The sequence below is a fragment of the Nerophis lumbriciformis genome, linkage group LG11 (genome assembly GCF_033978685.3).
Source record: "Nerophis lumbriciformis linkage group LG11, RoL_Nlum_v2.1, whole genome shotgun sequence".
In the NCBI taxonomy this organism is placed as follows: Eukaryota; Metazoa; Chordata; class Actinopteri; order Syngnathiformes; family Syngnathidae; genus Nerophis; species Nerophis lumbriciformis.
In genome coordinates, this window is record NC_084558.2 from 24,235,828 (window position 1) to 24,263,821 (window position 27,994).

Genomic DNA, 27,994 nt, shown 5'->3' on the forward strand with positions numbered 1-27,994 from the left:
TTACGATAATCGATCTTTCCTCAGAGGAAAATAGACAAGGTGTTTTTACTGTGTTCAAGTACCGCTGAACAAAGTAGGACAGACAACGCCCGCAAGAAGTGATACATAATTAGAATACATTTTATTTGTTACGCACTTTTCATTTAAATACATATTAAGTTGCCACTGCACAAACATACATACAGTACAACAATGAAAGATGAGCTATTAAAAACGATAAAACACTAAGACTAAAACACTTCAGTGAAACAAGCATGAGAAATGCAAAATAGCGCTTTTTCTAACAGTGTGTCTATTTCATTTATAAAAAGATTTTTGAGCATATTCCACAATAAAAATTATAACCTTGATAATTTCGGTCACAATAACCGTGATATGAAATTCTTATATTGTTACATCCCTATTCCGGATTGTTATGTACATAATTACTACTATGTCCTCTACCCCTGGAAGATAGAGAAGACATATAGACGTTTTACCTTTGCAAGGTAGCCAACAAGATACGTTGTAAACCCTGTGGATTCATTTGCTCTGGTAAAATATTGAAGTGTCTTCTACAGGCTAATCATCAGAACATCTACGCAACAGTAAGTAGGCCTTAACTAATATTTCCAAATTATTCATAGTGTACTGAATTACTGTTACTATTAAAGACAGTTGAGAAAGAGCAAGACTGCTTACTCCACCACTACTTTTGTTGTACACATAGGTGAGCTTGCCTGCAAACGTATAAAAAAAACTAGTTCCTTCATGTGACCATTTTAGTCATTAATTATTCAACATTTTTAAAAAATGCTGCATTTCAGCTCTAACAATAACACACAATAAGGTTTAGTGTCAAATGTACTTCTTGAAATATTCATGGAGTGCAGGTCTTGTTGTGACTTTAGTTTTTGAGGTGCTCTGCAATAATAATAAAAGTGCTTTCAAGACAACTTCAAAGATGCAATACTTTATATTTTAGTCAACAAAATTTACTGTAATTTTAGTCAACTAAAATGTTGAAGAATTTTGTCGACTAAAACTGGACTAAAACCAAATTCATTTAGATTACTAAAATATGACTAAAACCAAAATACATTTTCGCCAAGATTATGACTAAAACTAAATTATAAAAACAGCTGTCAAATTTAACACTGCACCCAAATGAAAAAAAACTATATGAGGACTTTGCATTATCAACAATGGGTCTATTGTAGCCAGTTCAAATTGTGTAGTGGTCTGATGAATCACCAGGGGGTGTCTGATTAAGTTCAATCCTAGGAGAGGGTCAAATTGACCCAGTTCTTGAGACTTCTTATAATGATAGTTGCGATTTGACCTACTGGTATCAATTAGACAAAATGTACATACAGGCCAGCATGAAAACGTATTGCAGAGATACAGTATGCCACTGATAGGGTAATTGTAGTTCTTAGGGTAGATTATTTACCTTTTTGGAGTAGTGTGTGTGTTGTAGCTCTCCAGTGGCAATAAGTTTTTCCCACAGTTTGAGAGGAATGGCAGATACATGGTGTGAACAGGTTATCGCTGAGCTGTGAAGGGGAACCAGGTAAGGCGTTTGAATGACTGGCCACCCCTCTGTCTCCAGGTCAATCACAACTAACTCCTCTTCAACTAAGACCACCAATGCGGTTGGATCTCCTGGACAAGAAAAAGTGAAGACAAAAATAATATCCAATTGAAATGCATGGTGGTAGACTTCCACATTGTATCCCACCAGGTACTATACATTTGAATTGTTTTATGCCAGCTGACAAACTCATGGTTTGCCACGTCTTTTTAAGTGACCCGCGAAAGTCAGAAAATAATGAGTTTAACTAAAGCTCTTCATTATTTCTCATTGAAAGTATTTGTTCTTTCAATTTTGACTGAAAATAAAATACTACTTGCAATTGCATATCTTCTAAACTTGCAAATAATCATCAACTTAGAATTTAATGGCAGCAACACATTGCAAAGAAGTTGTTTTTACCACTGTGTTACATGGCCTTTCCTTTAACAACACTCAGTAAACGTTTGGGAACTGAGGAGACCAATTTTTGAAGCTTTTCAGGTGGAATTCTTTCCCATTCTTACTTGATGTACAGCTTAAGTTGTTCAACAGTCCGCAGTCTCTGTTGTGGTATTTTAGGCTTCATATTGCGCCACACATTTTTAAAGGGAGACAGGTCTGTACTACAGGCAGGTCAGTCTAGTACCCGCACTCTTTTACTATGAAGCCACGCTGTTGTAACACGTGGCTTGGCATTGTCTTGCTGAAATAAGCAGGGGCGTCCACGATAACGTTGCTTGGTTGGCAACATATGTTGCTCCAAAACCTGTATGTACCTTTCAACATTAATGGTGCCTTTACTGATGTGTAAGTTACCCATGCCTTGGACGCTAATACACCCCCATACCATCACAGATGCTGGCTTTTGAACTTTGCGCCTATAACAATCCGTATGGTTATTTTCCTCTTCGTTCCGGAGAACACAACGTCCACAGTTCCCAAATACAATTTCAAATGTGGACTCGTCAGACCACAGAACACTTTTCCACTTTGCATCAGTCCATCTTATATAAGCTCGAGCCCAGCCGGCGCCGTTTCTGGGTGTTGTTGATAAATGGCTTCCGCTTTGCATAGTAGAGTTTTAACTTGCACTTACAGATGTAGCGACAAACTGTAGTTACTGACAGTGGTTTTCTGAAGTGTTCCTGAGCTCAAGTGGTGATATCCTTTACACACGTATGTTGGTTTTTGATGCAGTACCACCTGAGGGATCGAAGCTCACAGGCATTCAGTGTTGATTTTCAGCCTTGCTGCTTACGTGCAGTGATTTCTCCAGATTCTCAGAACCTTTTGACGATATTACAGATCATAGATGGTGAAATTCCTTGAAATAGCTGGTTGAGAAATGTTGTTCTTAAACAATTTGCTCATGCATTTGTAGACAAAGCAGTGACCCTCGCCCCATCCTTGTTTATGAATAACTGAGCATTTCATGGAAGCTGCTTTTATACCCAAGCATGGCACCCACCTGTTCCCAATTAGCCTGTTCACCTGTGGGATTTTTCAAATAAGTGTTTTATGAGCATTCCTCAACTTTCTCAGTCTTTTTTGCCACTTGTGCCAGGTTTTTTGAAACATTTTGCAGGCATCAAATTCTAAATGAGCTAATATTTCCAAAAAATAAAGTTTTCCAGTTCGAAAGTTAAGTATCTTGTCTTTGCAGTCTATTCAATTGAATATAGGTTGAAAAGGATTTGCAAATCATTGTTTTTATTTACGATTTACACAACGTGCCAACTTATCTGGTTTTTGGTTTTGTAGAAGCACTCCGTCAAAACGTTATATACTTATAATTTATTGACTCTAAATCCACATCTATATAGGACACATAGCTGTCAACATTTGCATTCAAAAATTAGGGAGCATGCATAACGTCAAAACGCACGGTGCTGATCAGGAGCACAAATGCTAGAACTATTCACGAGAAAGGAAGACAACAGGGCAACTTGCAATACTTACAAGGTGGATACTGCATCACATTGAGAAAATACTAGCAAAAATATTAGCAGACACAACATGTGATAACATTGAATGAATGAAGCGGTTTCATCCCCTTTGAGACGAAAGAACTAACACTGCCTATCGTCAAACATACTATCATTAACTAAACTTGAAATTAATGTTTCTCATGCATTACATGTTCCAGCGTCTGACCGGTAGTCTACAAGCTGCCTTCCTGTCTAAAATGGATTTTCCAAAGATGGAGAGACCGTGATTTGTAAGAAATATCACATATGATTCCTAATAAAAAGGCAGATATGCCAAATTTTCTGCAAAATAATGATTAATTTTCGTACTTAATGGTTGACAAATTACATTGTACAGTTCTACTTGACTTGTTTGTATTTGGCCGAGGAAGTCTTTTTGAGTGCTCAGCATATACAGGTAAAAGCCAGTAAATTAGAATATTTTGAAAAACTTGATTTATTTCAGTAATTGCATTCAAAAGGTGTAACTTGTACATTATATTTATTCATTGCACACAGACTGATGCATTCAAATGTTTATTTCATTTAATTTTGATGATTTGAAGTGGCAACAAATGAAAATCCAAAATTCCGTGTGTCACAAAATTAGATTACTTAAGGCTAATACAAAAAAGGGATTTTTAGAAATGTTGGCCAACTGAAAAGTATGAAAATGAAAAATATGAGCATGTACAATACTCAATACTTGGTTGGAGCTCCTTTTGCCTCAATTACTGCGTTAATGCGGCGTGGCATGGAGTCGATGAGTTTCTGGCACTGCTCAGGTGTTATGAGAGCCCAGGTTGCTCTGATAGTGGCCTTCAACTCTTCTGCGTTTTTGGGTCTGGCATTCTGCATCTTCCTTTTCACAATACCCCACAGATTTTCTATGGGGCTAAGGTCAGGGGAGTTGGCGGGCCAATTTAGAACAGAAATACCATGGTCCGTAAACCAGGCACGGGTAGATTTTGCGCTGTGTGCAGGCGCCAAGTCCTGTTGGAACTTGAAATCTCCATCTCCATATAGCAGGTCATCAGCAGGAAGCATGAAGTGCTCTAAAACTTGCTGGTAGACGGCTGCGTTGACCCTGGATCTCAGGAAACAGAGTGGACCGACACCAGCAGATGACATGGCACCCCAAACCATCACTGATGGTGGAAACTTTACACTAGACTTCAGGCAACGTGGATCCTGTGCCTCTCCTGTCTTCCTCCAGACTCTGGGACCTCGATTTCCAAAGGAAATGCAAAATTTGCATGGTTGGGTGATGGTTTGGGGTGCCATGTCATCTGCTGGTGTCGGTCCACTCTGTTTCCTGAGATCCAGGGTCAACGCAGCCGTCTACCAGCAAGTTTTAGAGCACTTCATGCTTCCTGCTGCTGACCTGCTCTATGGAGATGGAGATTTCAAGTTCCAACAGGACTTGGCGCCTGCACACAGCGCAAAATCTACCCGTGCCTGGTTTACTGACCATGGTATTTCTGTTCTAAATTGGCCCGCCAACTCCCCTGACCTTAGCCCCATAGAAAATCTGTGGGGTATTGTGAAAAGGAAGATGCAGAATGCCAGACCCAAAAACGCAGAAGAGTTGAAGGCCACTATCAGAGCAACCTGGGCTCTCATAACACCTGAGCAGTGCCAGAAACTCATCGACTCCATGCCACGCCGCATTAACGCAGTAATTGAGGCAAAAGGAGCTCCAACCAAGTATTGAGTATTGTACATGCTCATATTTTTCATTTTCATACTTTTCAGTTGGCCAACATTTCTAAAAATCCCTTTTTTGTATTAGCCTTACACAATATTCTAATTTTGTGACACACGGAATTTTGGATTTTCATTTGTTGCCACTTCAAATCATCAAAATTAAATGAAATAAACATTTGAATGCATCAGTCTGTGTGCAATGAATAAATATAATGTACAAGTTACACCTTTTGAATGCAATTACTGAAATAAATCAAGTTTTTCAAAATATTCTAATTTACTGGCTTTTACCTGTATACTGTATATATTTCTAAAGAAGATACTTTTCATTTCTATTTGAAAAATGGTAAACATGTTACTGAACATTTTTGTGTAATTGTCATTTGTCACAAAATAAATTATGTTGTACTTTGTTTATTACTACAGTATAATATATTTATTTTTTTATCCATCCATCCATTTTCTACCGCTTGTCACTCTTGGTGTGTGTGAGTGTATATATATATACACATATATAATTATATATATACACACACATATATATATATATATACGTACAGTCGTGGTCAAAAGTTTACATACACTTGTAAAGAACATAATGTCATGGCTGTCTTGAGTTTCCAATAATTTCTACAACTCTTATTTTTTTGTGATAGAGTGATTGGAGCACATACTTTTTGGTCACAAAAAACATTCATGAAGTTTGGTTCTTTTAAGAACTTATTATGGGTCTACTGAAAATGTCCCTTGGCAAGTTTCACTGCAATAAGGCACTTTTGGTTGCCATCCACAAGCTTCTGGAAAGCTTCTGGTTGAATTTTTGCCCACTCCACTCGACAAAATTGTTGCAGTTCAGCTAAATGTGTTGGTTTTGACATGGACTTGTTTCTTCAGAATTGTCCACACGTTTAAGTCAGGACTTTGGGAAGGCCATTCTAAAACCTTAATTTGAGCCCGATTTAGTCATTCCTTTACCACTGTTGACGTATGTTTGGGGTCATTGTCCTGTTGGAACAACCTACTGTGCCCAAGACCCGGGCTGATGATTTTAGGTTGTCCTGAAGAGTTTGGAGGTAATCCTCCTTTTTTATTGTCCCATTTAAAGCACCAGTTCCATTGGCAGCAAAACAGGCCCAGAGCATAATACTACCACCACCATGCTTGACGGTCGGCTTGTTGTTCCTAGGATTAAAGGCCTCACCTTTTCTCCTCCAAACATATTGTGGCCAAACAGCTACATTTTTGTTTCATCACAGAACTTTCCTCCAGAAGGTCTTATCTTTGTCCATGTGATGTCAGATGAAACAAAAATTGAGCCGTTTGGCCAAAACACCCAGCAATATGTTTAAAGGAGAAAAGATGAGGCCTTTAATCTCAGGAACACCATCCCTACCGTCAAGCATGTATGCTAGCATTAGCTGGAGCGAGCTGACGAGCCCAGCTTGTAACAGCCCTAAGCGGCCTGCAAGTCACGGTGAACCGATTGAGAGCATTATAGATTTAGCCCTTTAGCCCGAGAGGCAATGATGAGAGGTGTAGCAGATTAGTCTCGCTTAAAAAGTGTCTGGCCAGTTTTTGGAGAGTACAGGGACTAACGTTCATTGATAATTGGCCCTCTTTCTGGGGCAAACAGGGCTTGCTGAGGAGGGACGACCTTCACCCTAACCGGGAAGGCGCCATCACTCTACCTAGGAACATAGATTACTGGCTGAGTCACACTTGACTAACGACACTAGAGCAAGCTCGGACATAGGCAAGTAAGTTAAGCAAGAACTAACTAGCGCCAGGCTGGAAAATTCCTGCACACATAGCATTTCTCGTAGAAATAATACACAACTCACATAATGTTTGTTCTGTAGTGACTGTGCCAGAGGTGAATATGCATTCTGCTTAGGTGGGAAATTATGACACGTTCAATCTATCGCAGCACCAAGCATGTAATCTCAAGATCCCAATCATATCAATACCTAGATGTGATCAAATTAAGGCACACTACAAAAAACATGCGTAACGTTATTAATATCACTACTACGGATAACATTAACACAAATTCCTCAAAAAGTCCACTACCTATAATATGGGCTTTTTAAACATCAGATCATTGTCTCCCAAAATGTTATCAGTTAATGAGGTCATTAGAGACAACAATCTTAACGTCATTGGTCTCAGCGAAACCTGGCTAAAACCAGATTAATTTTCAACCCTTGACGAGGCATCTCCTTCTAACTATACGAATGCACATATTGCCCGTCCCCTTAAAAGGGGTGGGGGGGTCGCACTAATATACAATGAAAACCTTAACCTTAGTTCTAACCTAAGTAATAAATATAAATAATTTGAGGTACTTACTATGAGATTTGTCACACCGCTACCTCTCTATCTGGCTGTTATCTACCGCCCCCCTGGGCCCTATTCAGACTTTATCAGTGAATTTTCAGAGTTTGTCGCTGATCTACCGACGCACGTAAATAATATAATTATAATGGCGATTTTAATATCCATATGAATACCCCATTAGACCCTCTGTGCGTGGCGCTCCAGTCTATAAGTTATGATACTCCCCTACACTAAAGTAATGTCCGATCAATACCTTATAAAATTTGAAGTTCTGAAGGATTGTCAACAAGCTAGTAATAACCACTGCTTTAGCAGCCGCAAAATTAGTGCTGTCACAACTATGACTCTTGCTGGCCTACTGCCTCCGGTAATGGCGCCATTCCCAAATTATATCGATATATATATTATATTTTAGGAAATTATATCTATCGATAACCTCACTAACAACTTTAACGATGCCCTGTGTGACGCCATTGATAGTTTAGCACAGCTAAAGCTAAAAAAAGGCCCCTAAAAGAAGTACCCCCTGGTTTACAGAAGAAACTAGAAAGCTGGAACGCAAATGGCGTGCGACTAAACATGAGGTTTTTCATCAAGCATGGATTGATAGTTTAATAACTTACATTAGAGGAACGCCTGCAACATGTAAATGGGACTATACAAACAACATAATAATAATAATATTAATAATAATAATAATAATAATGGATTAGATTTATATAGCGCTTTTCTGGACACTCAAAGCACTTCACAGAGAAGTGAGAACCCATCATTCATTCACTCAACATTCACACCTGGTGGTGTTAAGCTACATTTGTAGCCACAGCTGCCTGGGGTAAACTGACGGAAGTGTAGCTGCCAGTTTGCGCCTACGGCCCCTTCGACCACCACCCATCATTCATTAATTCACCAGCAGTGTTGGGACTAACGCGTTACAAAGTAACGCGTTACTGTAACGCCGTAGGATTCGGCAGTAACTAGTAATCTAACGCGTTATTTTTTTATATTCAGTAATTCAGTTACCGTTACTACATGATGCGTTACTGCGTTATTTTACGTTACTTTTTTTGTAGTATAAAGTGTGTTTTATCGGAGGGCTGCTTTGTCATCGTTCTGATTCTTCTTGTGTCACAAGCCGGAGAAGAGAGAGAGACACGCACTCTGTGTGTGAGTGTGAGTGTGAGTGTGTGGAGGGAGGAGAGGGGGCAGGGGGGCGTGTCTGATCATGGTGGAGCCAGAAGTCGAGTTTGCTAACATAGAGATATTTTCACTACTTTTCTTTTGTCGAGCACAAAGAAAATAACAATTTAGTTAAATGTAAATTGTGCTTTGGATCAAAGATGCCATCTACTGCCCAAAACAGCAATTCAAATCTGCTGAAACAAGCTACATAGCAACATGCTTCGACGAAGCTAGTAAAGAGAGACAGAGACTCCAATGACACTTCACCACGTAAGGATTAACTCTGCCTCTGCTCATATTTCAGAACTGAAGGTACACACACTCTGTCAATCATAAAGAGGGATGCTAGTGGGCCAGGCCAATCTTTCCTTATCTCTAAACTAAAACTGGGGAAATGTGTAGAGTGTTCTGGGCTTCAGACATGATTTTGTGTCAGAATTTCTTGAGGAAAAAATGCCTGGTTAGACTTTGTGTATGTAGTGTGTGCCTTTCTTGCTTTACAGCTATGCTGTTATTATGCTGTTTGTTACTTATGTATGTTATGTTGCAGCTATTTAAAATAGTTTTGTCAATTTGTTCTGGCCAGAAACAAATTGGCCTTTGTAACATATCTTTGTCTTTGTGTGTTGTATGTCGACCACATTGCTTAGCAGAGTTCAGTGATACAAATGTATGTCAAGTTGATCAACAGATTGTATTATTCTCCAGTGCAATAACAGTACTGAAATAAAGGCTAAAAGGGCATTAATTGGAGCTTTAAAAAAAAAAGAAGAAAAAAAGAAGTAACTAAATAGTTACTTTTCACAGTAACGCATTACTTTTTGGTGTAAGTAACTGAGTTAGTAACTGAGTTACTTTTGAAATGAAGTAACTAGTAACTATAACTAGTTACTGTTTTTCAGTAACTAACCCAACACTGTTCACCAGTGTGAGCAGCACTGGGGGCAAGGGTGAAAATGTCCTCACCAAGAACATCGTTGTCGCTTGTGCAACCCCTTGAGACACTTGTGATTAAGGGCTATATAAATAAACTTTGATTGATTGATTAATTGAGGAGTAAAGTAGAGGTGACCGTAGCAGGTAGCTGTGCCCGCCCAGTTGAGCCCCTAGAGGAGCACATCTTTCGGAGGTTGTAAATATAATTTAAGATAAATGGCCAGTTGGAAAGTGGACCCATAAAGCTTACGATTGAACTTTAATGGCTTAACTGGAGACACTAGTCATGTACAAAGTCTTCAAGTTATTTAAACCTACATTCATTCATGTTTCTGATTGCTTCCTACCTGTGTCATGTAGTCTGTCTCTGATGACAAAGAAGTCAATAATCCTGGAGGTGAAATCCAAGGCTACGTGTATTTTGTTATGGATGACAGTAATGCAGTGTCTGTCGCCATAGCTGGCCCTGGGCATGCCACCACTGAAGAGGAGAAATGGTGGCCTATAAACAAACACACACACACAGGTAAAGGTTTAGTTCTAGAAAACCACAGATTCATGTGTAAGATCATATTGAAGTAGGTGTACAATTGGAATTGTCTTCACTTCCTTTAAGGGATGAATAAAGTAACGTCTATCCATTTATACATTTGGATGTACAGTGAGGAAGTACTCTTAAGTATTTGATTTTGTAATCCTACCGCAAAATAAAGAAATCAGCATTGTATTTGTAATTGTAGGTTTTGCTTCTCCGTTGTGTAACAATAGTAACTGGAAAATTATGGACATTTTTGAGTGACAGAGAGCAGACTCATGCACCGAGGGCAATGCCAACCGACTAGCCCACCGAGCCAGGAGACAGAACAAATTGAAACATGTCAAACACAGCATTGGCAGCCCCCTCGCCCATGATGAATGTCCGTCGTTTGGATGTCTGCAGCTGCATGCCGTGGAAGCCAGCCGTGGTCCATATGATGCGGACAGACAGCGCCGCAGGACTGACTCGCTGGGTCAGGTAACCACTAGGACATGTTTTTAATGGTTTGTTTCTCTGATTCAATCGTCCGCTGCTTCTCCTTCTAGGGGTTTCAGTGGTTAGAAGGCAAAATTGTGTCAAATCTCTGGATTATTACACTGAATCTGAAAAGTATTCACAGCGCTTCACCTTTTCCACATTTTGTTATGTTACAGCCTTATTCCAAAATGGATTAAATAAATGTTTGTCCTCAAAATGATCCTAATGACAATGCAAAAAAAGTTATTTTTTATTTTGCTAATTTATTGAAAATTAAAAAAAATACACGTACCGTATTTGAGGACCATAAAGCGCACTGGATTATAAGGCGCACTGCCGATGAATGGTTTATTGTTGCTCTTTTTTCATATATAAGGCGCTATATAAGGCGATCATAGAGCGCATTAAAGGAGTCCTATTATTTATTTTTTTTCTAAATTGAAAACACTTCCTTCTGGTCTGCATAACATGTAATGGTGGTTCTTTGGTCAACATGTTGCATTGATTATGTTTTACAGATCATCTTCAAGCCGCTTTCTGATGGTCGCTTCCGGAGGCGCCGTTTCGTGGGCGGTCTTATTTACGTGGCTCACCTTCGGCAGCGTCTTCTCCCCGTCATCTTTGTTGTACCGGTGTAGCGTGCAAGGATGGGAGTGTAAGAAGTGTCAAAAGATGGAGCTAACTGTTTTAATGACATTCAGACTTTACTTAAAGCCCTACTGAAACCCACTACTACCGACCACGCAGTCTGATAGTTTATATATCAATGATGAAATCTTAACATTGCAACACATGCCAATACGGCCGGGTTAGCTTACTAAAGAGCAATTTTAAATTTTGCGCGAAATATCCTGCTGAAAACGTCTCGGTATGATGACGTCAGTGCGTGACGTCACGGATTGTGGAGGACATTTTGGGACAGCATGGTGGCCAGCTATTAAGTCGTCTGTTTTCATCGCAAAATTCCACAGTATTCTGGACATCTGTGTTGGTGAATCTTTTGCAATTTGTTCAATGAACAATGGAGACAGCAAAGAAGAAAGCTGTAGGTTGGAAGCGGTGTATTGCGGCCGATTGCAGCAACACAAACACAGCCGGGTTTTTCATTGTTTACATTCCCGGAAGATGACAGTCAAGCTTTACCATTGGCCTGTGGAGAACTGGAACAACAGAGACTTTTACCAGGAGGACTTTGAGTTGGATACGCAGACACGGTACCGTGAGTACGCATGCAGCTGCGGCTTCCAAACATTTGATCGCTTGCCCATACGTGCGTGCCGCTATGTGCATGTCACGTACGTAACTTTGGGGACTTTGGGGAAATATATGTGCTGTATGAACTTTGGGGAGGTGAATGGTACTTTGGGCTGTGGGATTGAGTGTGTTGTGCAGGTGTTTGAGTTGTATTGGCGGGTTATATGGACGGGAGGGGGGAGGTGTTTGTTATGCGGGATTAATTTGTGGCATATTAAATATAAGCCTGGTTGTGTTGTGGCTAATAGAGTATATATATGTCTTGTGTTTATTTACTGTTTTAGTCATTCCCAGCTGAATATCAGGTCCCACCCGCCTCTCACAGCATCTTCCCCATCTGAATCGCTCCCACTGCCCTCTAGTCCTTCACTCTCACTTTCCTCATCCACAAATCTTTCATCCTCGCTCAAATTAATAGGGAAATAGTCGCTTTCTCGGTCCGAATCGCTCTTGCTGCTGGTGGCCATGATTGTAAACAATGTGCAGATGTGAGGAGCTCCGCAACCTGTGACGTCACGCTACTCGTCTGCTACTTCCGGTACAGGCACGGCTTTTTTATCAGCGACCAAGAGTTGCGAACTTTATCGTCGATGTTCTCTACTAAATCCTTTCAGCAAAAATATGGCAATATCGCGAAATGATCAAGTATGACACATAGAATGGACCTGCTATCCCCGTTTAAATAAGAAAATCGCATTTCAGTAGGCCTTTAAATCAATAACAGAGCAGCGTCTCTTCATCCGGAAACAACAACACCAGAAATGTGTCCCGTGAAAAACCATCCGACTGGAACTCTCTAATAACTAAAGTTCCTTGGGTGAGTAATGTAAACTCACTACACCGGTATGTTTGAGCGCTTTCATGGCGAGTTTACTGACAGATATAAGTAAGAACTTTACAGTACTTTATATTTAAATGGCAACAGCGGAGGATGAATGTCCCATAACAAGAAGATGGAGAAAAAGAAGAAGCTTATTGACTACAAAAGTGGACGCGCACACTTTTTCGAGATTTATGCAGATCCCAAATACAGATCAGCAGGTACCAGAAGGTAAGAAAAGTTGATTTTGCATAATATTGCAATCTATCTATGTCAAATAAACGACATAAGATCCGCCTCAAAACATACAGCCTTCCATGCGAGCAATAGCTTATAGCTACAGATCGACAAATATATTTGTTTACCAGCCATGAGCTTTAAGAAAGTGAGTGTGAAGGAGAGTTCTCAGAAGAAGTGAATGATTTTCATTGAATTGACAGAAATAATATGTGGCTGCCTTTGCTATGCTTGAACTGCTTTTCCCTGCAAGTTGGCAGAGCCGGTGTTCTGTTGATGTCTGGTACCCGTCGATATCTGCGCATGCTAACAAACGCAAATTTGTGCATTGGACAAAATATTGATAGAAAGCAGCTGCCTCGTGTATAAGTAAGTAGTAAATTTAAATTATGTTTCTTTCATTGTATCTTCTGACCAGCAACACTTTCAGCGTGAGAAAGTTCACATTGACGCAGACAATGGTAGCTTACATTTTTGTTTAATATAACGTTTAAACAGAAATATTAATTTCAGTGAAAACAAAGGTTGTGTTTGCACCATCATACTACAAGTTGAGCAGGACTACCGTGGGTAAAGCAAAATTCGACAGCAAACATGAAGTCCTCACGCGGCAGTTAAATTAATGCAAATAAATTACCAATTTTTTTTTTCATTTTTGTGTGTTTATCGTTTTAAATTTGAGAAGGGACTACAATATGGAGCAGAAATACAAACAGATTCACAATTACCTATCTCAGGGCAAATACTCAGCCAGGCATAATAATTCTCAACGAATAATCCTCATGAGATATGCAGAAAGGTTTATAATAAAGAGTGAGTAGACAACGGTAAATTTAAAGATATATGGTAATGTCCTGGTAAAGTGTCTATTTCCTTACATGTATTTTTGGAATGTTGACTGCAAAAGGACAGCTTCTGTATCAAAACAGAAAGGTGATCTAGTCCAAAAGTGAAGCCAGATCATTTTGCAAAGAATTTCATGCATCTGCAATTGGCGGATTTACGGGATCAACTAAACATGAGCAGCAAAGTGCTCCAGGTTTTACTAGCTTGGCATGACGCTTGATATTGACAGATGGGTATGTCTTTTATTTCTGTATTGTGGTATCTTTGACTTGTTTAGCATTACAATTAACAATTTTCTGAAAAGTCTAAGAATGCGACAAATGCCGGAAAACTGGTAGCTCTTTGGCTGCTACACAACACTTACAGAGCATAATGGTATGTAGTGCTATTTTAGTTCAAGAAAATAAGCAACTAAATAAAATCCTGGAGTTTTTTAGGCGCAATAATCAGTCTTCACACTTGTGAATAACGCTAACAATCTTTTTCTCACTCCATGCTAGTTTCCTGACATTTGGGCAAATGTCCTAGACCACTGTGGTTCGTGTCTATCTAGTGATACGTCAAAGAATCACTATTAAATATGTTGTGCCCGTTTGATTGTGGACTATTACTGACACCTTGTGGCGATGGGAAATGTTGCGCGTCATTAGTTTGGTCACTTCCGGTTCACGATGTTAGCCCAGTTCATAAAACAATGAGAAGTAGACGAGTTGTGTTAACTCTTACAAGCCTTGGAAAAGATAAGTCTGTAAGTAAACTGTTTAACTTGTTTATGTGGCTCAATATGAAGGTGGAAAGTGGCTAAATTTGATAGTAAGATGTGTATTGAAAAAACGATTTTTGTGCACTAATTTAATGGATGTTTGAGGACTTAAAATGGCTGCCAGTCGCATATTTCCACCATCGAAGTAGTTTCAACGCTCAGCAGTATTTGTTTGGTGATAATGCTGTATATTTGTGTAAAGCTAATGTTTACATATTGTGTATTACATTTCAGTATGTTGGTTGAATCATATAGCTTATACATTGTCATTGTGTGTATTTCAGTTTTACAAAATAATAATAAAATAAAAGTCCAGTACAAGACAAAGCAAGATCAACAACAATAAAGAGCCTAAATGGATTCATCTGCTTTGGAACTTTATTAGAATGTCCTGGATTGGTTGTTAGCTGTCTGCCAAGCTGTACAACCTCAACACATATAGTGAGGGCAGAACAGTAAAAAGACTGAAAGCACAGCGGGCTTCACAGAGACATAACGCAGCATTCTCTTCAACATCCAGTGGTAAACAGCACACCATGGAGCATTCAAAAGAAGACGTAAGCGAACATGAAAGAAGTTCAAGATCGTCACATTCATCTCACTCAAGTCGGATGACGTCAGTGAGCGTTGCTGCTGCAAAAGCGCGTGCTAAAGCAGAAAGTGCACGTGTTAAACTTTCCTTTGCACAAAAAGAAGCAGAAATGTTAAAACAGCAAGCGGAAATACAAGCTAATCTGCTCCTATTAAAATCAGCAAAAGCCGCTGAAGCAGCAGCAGCTGAAGCACATGTGTTAGACGTATCAGCTCAAGAAGAAAGTGATATCCAAAGAAGCCAATTTGATTTTAATATGCCAGTGCTAAGCCCAGTAGAACGCACTAAAGAGTTTGTGGAGCAATTGTCAGAGGCATCTCATGGCCAACACTCACTCCATTCTTTAAATCAGCCAATACTGACCTCTTCCTCAGCGCGCCAGCAGACAATGGACAACGATGAAGATGTTAAGGTCAACACAACGGCTAATAAACAAGAGATGGATGACGTTAAGAACCATGTGCCCAATTACCTACCTGTCCAGCACCACAAACAACCACATCGGGGAGACGTGGGGACTCCACCGCTTCATATTACTGCAAGTCCATCAAAAGACACCTTCACAAGGAATGATGCAACTCAAAGGATAGATTCTTCATATCAAAAATCATTCCACCATACCCAGCCTCATCACTTTTCCACACGAGGAGCAACTTCCTTCGACAATCGTGGTGCATCAGACCTGGCTGAAAACCTAATGCGTAAAGAGATGGTCAGCTCTGGTCTTCTCAAGTTTGATGACCAACCACAAAATTACTGGGCCTGGAAGGCATCATTCATCGGCTCCACAAGGGACCTATATCTCAGTGCAATTGGATATGCTGGCTAAATGGCTTGGACCTCAATCAGCAGAACAAGCTAAGAGATTAAGAGCCGTGTACATACATAATGCAGAAGCTGGGGTCGAAATGGTGTGGCAGAGGCTAGAGGAGTCATACGGTGCACCTGAAATAATTGAGCATGCTTTACTTAAAAAACTTGAGAACTTCCCACATATCTCAAACACAGACAACCAAAGACTGAGAGAGTTCGGGGACCTTCTTCTTGAGTTGGACGCAGCAAAGTCAAATGAACTCTTGCCCGGTCTTCTTCATCTTGACACAGCTCATGGTATTAGTCCCATCCTGATCAAGCTACCATATCGTCTCCAAGAAAAATGGGTTAGTGCAGGCTCAGCATACAAATGGGACAAAAAGGTGGCTTATCCACCATTTCACTTCTTTGTGAACTTCATTATGGAAGAAGCTAGGATCCGCAATGATCCCAGCTTTGCATGTGTCACCAGTGGTAGCGTAACTAATGCTAGACAAGAACGACTTCAACCGAATTACAGGACACCAGTGTCCGTCAAGAAAACTGAAGTGGCGACAGTACCTGAAGCTAAATACAACTTCCAAGAAAATACATTTGAAGACCCAGATAAAATATGTCCCATCCACAATAAGCCTCACCCTCTACGTAAATGCCATGGCTTCCGAAACAAACCACTCGAAGAAAGAAAGGCTTATCTGAAAGAGCAACACATCTGTTATCGATGGTGCGCATCTACGAGACACATGGCGAAGGATTGTGAAAAAGCCGTGCAATGTAAAGAGTGTGACAGCACTAGGCACATCACAGCGCTTCACCCTGGTCCACCACCAACAAAAGAGAACTTCCCAGTGAAGGAAGATCAAGGCGGGGAGAATAATGAAGATCTCATCCCATCAGTGACATCAACGTGTACTGAGATCTATGGCAATTCAGTGACTCCAAAATCCTGTTCCAAAATGTGTTTAGTCAGAGCATACCCTGCTGGCCAAAGAGAGAAAGCTGTCAAAATGTATGCAGTCCTGAATGAGCAAAGTAACCGATCCCTTGCTAAAACAGATTTCTTCAATCTCTTCGGCATCAAATCAGATTCAGCACCATACACACTGAGAACATGTTCTGGGGTAATGGAGACAGCAGGAAGACGTGCATGCAACTTCATTATAGAGTCATTGGACATGCAAACCACAGTACCTCTCCCCACACTTATAGAATGCGACATGATGCCCGATGACAGATCGGCGATCCCATCACCAGAGATTATTCAGCATCATCCTCATCTAGCTCCACTGGAAGGAAAGATACCAGCAGTTGACCCCAATGCAGCAATTTTGATTTTACTCGGAAGAGATATTATCCGAGTGCATAAAGTAAGGGAGCAGTACAATGGACCTGACGAGGCACCTTATGCACAACGTCTTGACCTAGGGTGGGTCATAGTCGGGGAAGTATGTCTTGAAGGAGCTGATAAGCCAGAAAACATCAATGTCTTCAGGAATAATCTGCCACACAATGAACGAGAAACATTTCTAAGTCCATGTTCTAACACCATCCGTGTCAGTGAAAAGTTCAGCAGCCCTAATCCGTACCATGGTCTGCAACCCCCCAAACATCTGGAGGAGATGGACAACCTCGGCAGCCAAGTCTTTCAAAAAGCTAAGAATGACGATAAACCAGGTTTGTCTCCTGATGATCAAGCATTTCTTCACATTATGAACAAAGAACTATACAAAGATGAGTCAAACACTTGGGTTGCCCCGTTACCCTTTCGATCACCTCGTCACCACCTCTCAAACAATCGGGAACAAGCATCAAAGCGACGTTCATCCCTTTATCATACGCAGAAGAGAGACGTCATATCTGCACCGCCAGGAGACTTCAACGTGAAAGACATCCACTCAAAACAATGGCGGCAAGTCCAACTTCTCTCTGATAGATTCTGGAAGCGATGGAAACAAGAATACCTGTCAACCATACAACCTAAGAGAAAATGGTATGCAGAAAGGCCTAACCTGCAAGTTGGAGACCTAGTACTACTGAAAGACGGCCAGGTGAGAAGAAATGAAAGGCCCACTGGACTCATCGTCAAGTCTATCAACAGCCATGACAACAAAGTAAGAAAAGTAGACGTCAAGATCATCCGACAAGGTACTCCAAGAATCTACACTAGATCTGTTTCAGAGGTCGTGTTTTCTCCTTTGTAAAGAGACTGTATAGTGGTATAAAACCTTATACCAAGCGGGGAGTGTTGTGCCCGTTTGATTGTGGACTATTACTGACACCTTGTGGCGATGGGAAATGTTGCGCGTCATTAGTTTGGTCACTTCCGGTTCACGATGTTAGCCCAGTTCATAAAACAATGAGAAGTAGACGAGTTGTGTTAACTCTTACAAGCCTTGGAAAAGATAAGTCTGTAAGTAAACTGTTTAACTTGTTTATGTGGCTCAATATGAAGGTGGAAAGTGGCTAAATTTGATAGTAAGATGTGTATTGAAAAAACGATTTTTGTGCACTAATTTAATGGATGTTTGAGGACTTAAAATGGCTGCCAGTCGCATATTTCCACCATCGAAGTAGTTTCAACGCTCAGCAGTATTTGTTTGGTGATAATGCTGTATATTTGTGTAAAGCTAATGTTTACATATTGTGTATTACATTTCAGTATGTTGGTTGAATCATATAGCTTATACATTGTCATTGTGTGTATTTCAGTTTTACAAAATAATAATAAAATAAAAGTCCAGTACAAGACAAAGCAAGATCAACAACAATAAAGAGCCTAAATGGATTCATCTGCTATGGAACTTTATTAGAATGTCCTGGATTGGTTGTTAGCTGTCTGCCAAATTGTACAACCTCAACACATATAGTGAGGGCAGAACAAAATATTAAAACCTAGTGTTATCATACAAACTGTGTGTAATGCTACAGGAAATTATAATATGTACTTCTTAAATAAAACTTCTACCTTGTTTTTTTATTTAATACTTTAGCCTACAGTACTATGCTACTGTTTTTATAATGTTGGTCATTACTATGGTACTTGGGGAGCAGAGTGTTTTCTGAGGTGGTACTTAGTAAAAAAAAAAGTTTGAGAACCACTGTAGTAGGGTGGGAGCTTAACTTTCACCCCCTCAGATATAGTGTGTGCAGATCTTCGGGAATAGCTGTAAGAGGTGCTGTTATTTAAAATGCAAGGAAAAGTTAATATTTGATTTGCTTTGGTAGGTGTTTTCTGTCTGGGAAATGGTTACGATACATTTGACAAGACCACTTCCTAAAACTGAGGATGGCGTTCAGTACATCCTCACAGCTACTGACTATTTCTCCAAATGGGTTGAGGCATTTCCTTTAAAGATCAAAACTGCTCTTAAAGTGGCATAACGGATCGGCTTGATTGTTTATAGCACACATGGGCAAATTGCGGCCCGTTAAGCTTTTCAACCCGGCCCGCTAGACATCTCTAAATTATTTTTTAAACCTGTACCATCGAAACTGGATCTGCCAATATGATGTGCAGTGCATTTTTCAAATTACCGTAAGTCTTGAACTATAGAGAGTATTTCAATGGTTGGAATGTGCGCTTTTCATATACGGGTTATTACAGTAATCCATGTCACAGCCGCTCCAAGCAGACGAGGCAAGAAGCAGAGTGGGTGGAGTTTGTTTACAACAGCCAGCCTGAGCGTGAGTGTCAGGGAGAGACACGGAATCGGATTTCTACAACAAAGTTCTGTTCTGCAGAAAAGTGAAACGTGGGTGTTTTATTTTCTGTTGTCATTTGCGTTCATGATTGCCTTGTTTGTTGCATATTTGTTGTATTTTGCTTTATTGTAAAATATTAATCTTGAGTCGGTCTGGGAAGTAAAGAAGAGAGATGTTCATACATTCTTAATATTCACTGTCTTATCGTTTATAGCTTGTTTGAGGTGGTCAGTCATTTTGTGTTTAGCTTTTACACTTTTCTATGACATTTTAGGAATTACTTTCAAAAATGCTGAACAACCCACACATGTTTAAAGTGTTCCTTAAAACAGGAAACTAAGCACACATACAGCAGAATGCGTGACACTTTTTACTAAAATATTGTGTTAAAAAAAATTTGACAGACAAACTACCACGTTAAAAATCAAAAACAAAATAATAGGACCAGTGAATATTGTCACACAATCATCAGTCACTCACTCCTCTGTTACACAAAAATAATCTTGTTTACAGGCACGGCTGTTCCAAACAGATGTTGTATGATCAGGTAAGAGAATTTGTGAATGAGGAAAGTGAAAATTAATATGAATATATATTGTATTTTCTATCTGTTATGTTTCATATCAACCACAGCCTCTATTCCATCCTGAGCATTGAAAGGAGTGTCTCGGCTGTGTATCATCTACAAACAAATGGCCTGGATGAGAAAACAATTGACAACATAAAACGGTGAGTGATTATTTCTAACCTCATACTGGCGCGTATCTCTTTAAACCCGCCACATCCCCAATATATCTCACGCACACTCATTCATCGTCTTAGAACTCTTGCAAAACTGGTGAATGACAAGCAAAACAACTGGGATGTGTTCTTGGATGCAACATTATTCTCATTAAGATCAAAGGTCCACACAACAACTAAACACTCCCCAAATGTATTGATGTACGGGAGGGAGGCAGTGTTGCCCATCGATGTGCCTGTAAGTTTTTTTTCAAGATTAAAGAAATTATATGAAATTACGCTTTTGTCTGCAGTTTTATCGGCTAATACCACAAAAGTTTTTTTTACTTACTCCTGAGGAGCATACCAAAGGCCATTACTTTCAGAAGACAAAGACTTTTATAGAGATGACAAAACTAACCGCCCAAAAAAAACATTTCCAAGTCTTAAGAAAAACAGAAGGTATATCAAAAGAGAGTTCTGAAGAAGTGCAAAGACATAGTGTACAGTGCTGGACAGGAGGTACTTCTATATAACATGAGGAAGTAGGGAAGAAAGGGAGGAAGAGTTGAGCCAGATTTTACTGGACCATATGTTGTTCAGGCAATAACTGGCATGCAGGTTACACTCTCTGATTTAAAAAGGAGTAACCTTAAAAACAGTGTGGACAACATCAAGCCTTATATAAGGGGCATAACTGATGGTGGTCAAGTTCCTTGTGACCAGCAGACCAAACCCAATGAGCACAGCAATCAGTATGTACCTTTAATGTAAATGTTTGAATAATAATACAAATTCATACATATTCAACACATCCCCTGTGCCTACACTACATCCCCTTCACTGTTTTTGTATATGATATTATCTGTTACTGTTTTTTTTATTCTTGTAGCCCAGATTCTTCAGTCCTTAGTGAGGAATCGTGTCGGATCCAAGAGAGGCCCACAGTTATTCAGTTTGCCCCAGAGGAGAGGTAATAATCGTAAATTTAGCTTACCGGTACTTACACCTGCCTTTCACTGAAATACTTAAATGGCCGACATGGCTTCAATATTGTCTTTGTAGCATCCATACATTTGTTGAGTCTTCTGGCCTTTTTATAACAAAATACTAACAAAAAACCCTTCCTTCTTTCCAGAGCACATTGATGTGGTTGTCTTTACTTTGTATATTTCACATTATTGTTGGCTATCTTTATTGGTAACAAATATCCTCAAAAAACTACAAGTGTTGTCAACTAAAACTGACGAAAGACAAAAGTTGTACATATAAAGCAGAGTTCTGACCTTTTGGTCATTTGGTTGACACTGCCTAAAGAGCAAATCAGTTAACTGATTGTAACATTAATATTGTGTTTTCAGTAAAAATGTTATGGGCTGCAGAGGATCGATGCAAGGTGGGGGTTGTGGTTGGGCCCTCTAAACTTTACACCACATCTTTCCATACACCGAAAGAGACAGACAAGCTCCTCTGATGACGTGCGCCGTTACAATTAAATGTATTGTTAAAGAACAATAGATTTTCCCTTGTTACTGATTTTTTTTGTTTTGTTTGTTTTTGCAATACAGGTAATTGATGCATACATTTTCATCCATGTTCAAAAACAACAGGAAAGTGCTGAATGTAAATTTATATGTTCAATGCCTATCTTTAATCCACCCTGGAGTACATTGATTTATGTATTACCCAAATACGTTCATTTTAAAACATGAACCTATTCATCAAGTGAGTACTGTGGTTGCTGAGAGTCTATTTTCTGGGAGATTACAACTTCTTTAAAAAGTCATGTTTAACAGCTAGCAATATTGAGAAACTCCAATAGCCTGAATTGAAAATAACTTGGCATTAAACATTACCACCAGTAGGTTGTTGGATAAATACACAGCCTATTATTTGTGCACTACCGACTATTGATGCACCAAATTTCAATCGCAAAAAAAAGATTTTGATCACCGAAAACCGCACTGCTAAAACCGCATATTGTTATGTAAACAAGAAGCACGCGATTGTCTGGAGCGTAGTCAGCATGTCTGCGATTTGGACATAACTTTGATATATCCCAGATATACCCAACTACAGCGATCTACGAAATGTGCAATTATTAACAGGGCAGTGGGGGCTTTTATGGAGAGAACGTCCAACTGGAGCAGCAGCAAGTGTGACAACATGCTTGCTGCAGCTTGCATCAATAACTTTCAATCGGGGGCCATGCTGCACTAGTCATTTTAATAAAGAAAAAGTCACTAAGTCTCTAGGCACTTGAACATTCTCAACAAAGTACATTGTACAAGAAGCAGCAACAATTGAAAATAGAGCAAAACAATATAATACAAAAATATACTGTATGTCAATAATAACCGATTTGTTTTTAAATGTATGCATACATTTTTGGAGCCTTTGTAAAGAAAATCACATCATCATAACAAATTAGACGATGACGTCATGGTGAACACGACCCTAATCACGCCCCCACCGCCACAGGTATTTTGGTAATCTAGGGGAAACCCTGTTAGTGTTGATCACTTGATGTAATTTATTCAAACTACAATATGTCTCTTGTCAAGATGTGTTGTCAAAGAGCTGTGAAAACGTATATTTTAGCTGAGCAGTATTTCAATGTCTGGACATGTACCTGCCTTGTACGATTCTGTAACCCCCCACTACAGATTAAAGTGAATTATTTATATATATATATATATATATATATATATATATATTTAAAAAAAAGAAAGTTGTAAAGTTACTTTGATTGTATTTTGTTTCTTGTTCAATGTTTCCAATATCAGAATGTGCTACATCTATATCATAAATAACTAAGCTTGAAAAGCACTGTGAGGGTACAAACCTCTGCCAAGGCATCCCTGATATACAGTATATGAAATTGGCCAATAGAGGGCAGCAGAAGGCAATAGATCAGATCTGTATATGGGCTTACTAGAGCTGTAAGGGTCTTATATGGTGGGATATTATCACTATAAAGGCCAGGGTACAATTTTTTTTTAATATATAAAAAAATATAAAAAGTTAAAAATGTTAGCGTGTGAAAAAGTCAGGAATGTTTAAGATAAACCCACTTTCTGTAATTGAACACAAATATAATGCTAAAATGTGGTAATTATACCTACTACTACTACTACAACCATGATTTTTAAATGCAAATAATACAGCAGGAATATCTACTGTTTCAAGCAAATATTATTTAAAAAAACTTGAAGTTGTGTGTCTTTAAAGTGACAATGTAAACATCCAGTGTAAAACAGTAATGTTCACTTTTCAACTTTTACAAGCAGGGTCCTTCACAGTCATACTTGCCAACCCTCCCGGATTTTCCGGGAGACTCCCGAAATTCAGCGCCTCTCCCGAAAACCTCCCGGGACAAATTTTCTCCCGAAAATCTCCCGAAATTCAGGCGGAGCTGGAGGCCACGCCCCCTCCAGCTCCATGCGGACCTGAGTCATTTATGGGATAATTTATGGGCCAAACTATATTGGGATATAACTTTTGGTGCATATGGTCCAGCCCTACACTTGTGTTACCGACAGTGCTAGCTAGGGATGATGTTCGAAACTGGTTCTCCCGGTTGTTCGATAAGAAAAGAACCGATTCCATGGACTTGAATCCCTTTTTGAGAACCAGTTCCCGTTATCGAGGCCACTATAGTAAAGAAAAAGAGTTGGTTCTTTATTCGAATCCCTGGGAACGAATCCTGTCCCACAGGAAATGCCCTGTGACACGTCCCAGGAATTCGATAAGACAATCGATAAGGAATCGGTTTGATAAGAGCATTCGATAATGGTCTCGAACTCGATAATTTCTTATCAAACATCATCCCTAGTGCTATCACAGTTTATGGATGTTCTCTGTGTTAAATTGAGTGTTGCAGTCTGCCTTATGATGGCATTGTGTTTATATGTATGAGTGCAAATGTATACCTTGTTTAAGTATTAATAATGAAATTGTGATATTCTAGACATTTCATATTGCTACAAAAAGTAATAGTAGCACATGTGCTACTGGTGAAAAAGCTAAGCGTACAGCCATGCTAACCATCAGGAGTTATCATTATGACCGTTTATCATTACATCCCTCGAACAAACACACAAATTCCTTGAGAATTCCTTGGACCACAGAGCAACAGCACACTTGACCGCACCAATAACACACCTGTCACAAACCTGAGATTACATCAGGAATGTCCATTAAATTATTTTCTAATATATAAAAAATAACAAAAATCTTAAGTCATGTTCTCACACACCTTTCATAGATGTTGTTCACAATAAAACATTTACAAGTTGCACAATTAAATTGCGATACAGTGTACATTCATGTCACTTTTCGCCTGTAAAATATTAACAGTTTTTATTAACATTCCTAATAAATTACATTACAAAAAGCACAGGGGAGTGTAGGCATCGACATAATAGGGGTTTAGCAGCATTAACCTGCCACATCATTAGCTATGAACTAATCTGCAAAACAGTGGCAGGTACACAATGCGCTGTTAACGACATTGATTAGCTCCGTGTGAACCATATCATAGTGTGATAACCTGGCAAATACAGTTCGTGTGTGGCGTTGAAGTTTAAGATGTCCTAACTGTTGGTGTAGTGTTGGAGTTTAAGTCTGTTTGTATGGCTGTGAACGTGTCAGTGGGTGGGCCTAGTGTGTGTGTGTGTGTGTGTGTGTGTTGGCGGAAGTGACAGTGCGAGATCGGCTGCCGTTGAGATGACAGTTTGTTGTGGCGTGGTTACGGTGGAAAGTGACTCGTTTTGCTAGATTTCTCGTGTTGCTGATGTTGCTTTAGGGCAGTTACAGCAGATAGTGACCAGTTATGCACAATAGAGGGATGGCTGATGGACCATCTCTTTGTCACCCTTCATATATTGCTGACCGTAGCGCCAATACAATTAATAAGGTGTGTTTCCATTGACATGCACCTCAATTTGTATTTCACTGTCATTTTTTTAAATGACCTTTTCCACATTAAGGGAAAACAACATTTCTCACAGTCACATTTTCAACCACAAAAACCTTTTAACCAGGATGTGTAGACATCAGAGAATCTTACAATGTTCAAACCTTGACAAAAAAAATAATTCATGAAAACAACATACCCCTCTTTTGTCGGCAGCTGAAGAATTTTTGAAATAGCTTTGCAGGGGAAATGTCCTGGAAGAAGAAAGACAAAATAAACCCCCAGTAAGAAAAAGATCTGATCCAAAAGTATAGGAAAGTGTACATAATCAGTGTTCATCCTTACCATAAGGAATGTCTGACTTCTCCTCTTCATTCACATCGGCATCACCAGCCATCCATCGACAGTAACTTCCATCACTGTGTGAACTCAGAATGTAACCTCCATCTTCTGTCCACCACACACTCTCCAGCTGCTGTGTTTAGATATACGTACAAAAACCTCCAAATCTCAGAATGATGAGGATGATGATAAATAATGCTGACAAAACAACCAGTAAAACACATTTTGGAAAAGTGTATGTCATTTCTTACCTGAGTAGCCTGAATGTGCTGAATTGCACACTGCTTCTTAATATCCCAGATGACAATGAGACCACGTCCATAACCAATAGCCACTTGGTTTGGGCAGACCGGGTTCTCCAGTAAGGCCTCAACGTGTTCTAAATTCCTACGTCCAATATAATCCTCTGGTACGCTAAAAAGAGATTAATTCATTCACTTAATTTAATAGGCCTAATTTTGGTCTCATGTGACCACATCACAGTCTCCCATAACATGTCTGAATCATTCAGGTAGGTTGTAAAACTTTATACACGTTTATTCTTGAACTACGGGACCCTTGCAGGATCCCAATCCATTCCAGCACTTACTAATGTGTTTCTTGGTCAATGGTCCACACTTTCTTTTGGTGTGGAAAACAAAAATACGAGCAATAACTTTGCACACATGTCCCTGACACTATTCACACAAATAAAGACCGTGGTTAAAAAAAAAAACATTTTGGTATGAGATACTTGGTAAACGCAACAAAGAGCTGCCTTATATTTTAATAAACTGTCCAAAGAAAAAAAGAGCAACGGAGCACTGAAGGCATTTATTATAAAAACATACACTCATATAATTTGTGAACTGATAACTTTGTTTATTATGATTAATGATCATTGAATCAATGATATTCTCAAAATAAATTAATATGATCAAACAACTGGTTTGTTGTTTATGTATCTTTTTTCAGAATGCTAATACACTGCAATACACTAACAATATATAATATTTTTTGCAACCACGATTATCAATCTCTTTATTCCACTTATATTTTGACGAGCACATACAATATATGGCCTAATACATTAGATTGACACATTCCATTAGGCAGTGTAATGTAAAATAGTAAGGCTTTCCACACATTTTGTTTTCTCAGGACAGTGATGGTTAATGCAGAGACTAAGCATTTAAAAACAAAACAAGACAACAGTGTCTTTCTTCATTGATAAACCTCTATTCGCTTTTATTACATAGAATTTAAATCAATTTCCAACATCATGAAAAGTGTGTTGCCTTTTTGCCATGTCTCAAAAAGTGCGTACTCCAGGTACAAAGTTTGCGGATTGGTGCGCACATTTTCACATCAAGTATTATGAATCACATACTGTATTTTGCTGCAAAAACCTAATACACAACTTTTCGGCCGTATTTTGTGCTTCTGCAAGCGTTGTAAACGAGGCCACGGCGATTGTGGACACGCTTGTAAACACTTGGAAAAAAGAGGCTTACCCTTTTACTAACTTTTTGTATGTAACTCAGGGCACTTTGTTTTTAAATAATATTGTTTTGTATCTTAATGCTGTGTGTATTATTTACTTCCATTTGTCGTCAGCCTAAGTTTTATGAATACTTCTGAAGTGCGATGGAAATGCAAACCACACAGGTCCACACGAGAACCTTGTAGTTCCAAGATCTTTAGCTACCAAAAACAAGAAGTGCTGGACTTTTGGTAAAAAAGAAGATAATGTACATTTGCTCACCTTTTGGCAATTTCATCAAGACTGATGTTCCTCTCTTCTAGTTCTCTGAAGCCAGGGACTTCAACAATAAAGACATGGCCCCCTTCGGTCCCCAGCAGCAACAGTTCGCCAGAGGAGTGGGCCAGGACTGCTGTCACCCTGGTCACACTTGGTGGGGCACTAATGAGGGTTAGGGTGATGACATATATAGTTAACCATTTGAGCCCTTTTTTAACCAACAATAAATGACAATATATATACCATTGTAGTCAGATGTTCACATGAAGTCATCATAGGTATGAACGTATGTTAAATTTTGTCCATTAATGATTTTTTTTTTTTTTAACTGTTCTTCTCGGAAGGAATGAGAATACAAAGTACATGACAATGAGGGCTGCAGTCATTAATCAATAAAATGTATAATTTGGATTAGAAAAAAACATTGATTTGTAATTGTCTACTTCAATGATTCATTTAATGAGTAAAATACAGCTCCAGCGCACATGAGAGCAGTGCATCTATCGGTAAAGCAACTTGCACTGTCGGTGATGTGGTGTGTGTGAGG

The 27,994-nt window shown here is 39.2% G+C and overlaps 2 protein-coding genes across 5 annotated transcripts in view; one reads left to right on the forward strand and one right to left on the reverse strand.

The window, feature by feature from the left end:
* Nucleotides 1–27,994, reverse strand: part of llgl2 (LLGL scribble cell polarity complex component 2) — a 116,667-nt gene that overhangs the window by 35,235 nt on the left and 53,438 nt on the right. For all 3 annotated transcript variants that reach the window (XR_009815900.2, XM_061967035.2, XM_061967036.2), the window contains 6 exons: nt 27,451–27,609; nt 25,958–26,120; nt 25,710–25,839; nt 25,564–25,618; nt 10,032–10,186; nt 1,433–1,644 (listed from right to left, as the gene is read on the reverse strand). Coding sequence is in view for 2 of the 3 variants with exons in the window: in XM_061967035.2 (XP_061823019.2) it covers nt 1,433–1,644; nt 10,032–10,186; nt 25,564–25,618; nt 25,710–25,839; nt 25,958–26,120; nt 27,451–27,609 (874 nt within the window). In the remaining variant the exon portion in view is untranslated. The remainder of the gene's footprint in view (nt 1–1,432; nt 1,645–10,031; nt 10,187–25,563; nt 25,619–25,709; nt 25,840–25,957; nt 26,121–27,450; nt 27,610–27,994) is intronic.
* Nucleotides 14,445–27,852, forward strand: LOC133610612 (uncharacterized). 2 transcript variants are annotated; one of them, XR_012050712.1, is made up of 6 exons: nt 14,445–14,604; nt 15,140–18,434; nt 20,240–20,273; nt 20,360–20,455; nt 21,339–21,419; nt 27,492–27,852. XR_012050712.1 is itself a non-coding variant. In XM_061967037.2 (2 exons), exon 2 carries the CDS (start codon nt 15,949–15,951, stop codon nt 18,223–18,225), a length of 2,277 nt encoding a protein of 758 aa, XP_061823021.2. In that variant the 5' UTR covers nt 14,445–14,604; nt 15,140–15,948; the 3' UTR covers nt 18,226–18,727. The 2 variants fall into 2 exon arrangements, 1 of the variants encoding a protein (XP_061823021.2); XM_061967037.2 differs by lacking the exons at nt 20,240–20,273; nt 20,360–20,455; nt 21,339–21,419; nt 27,492–27,852 and having other exon boundaries at nt 15,140–18,727.

Bases quoted from the DNA above. Each gene is read 5' to 3' on its own strand.
- LOC133610612 (XM_061967037.2), top strand. From the start codon at position 15,949: ATGACCAACCACAAAATTACTGGGCCTGGAAGGCATCATTCATCGGCT.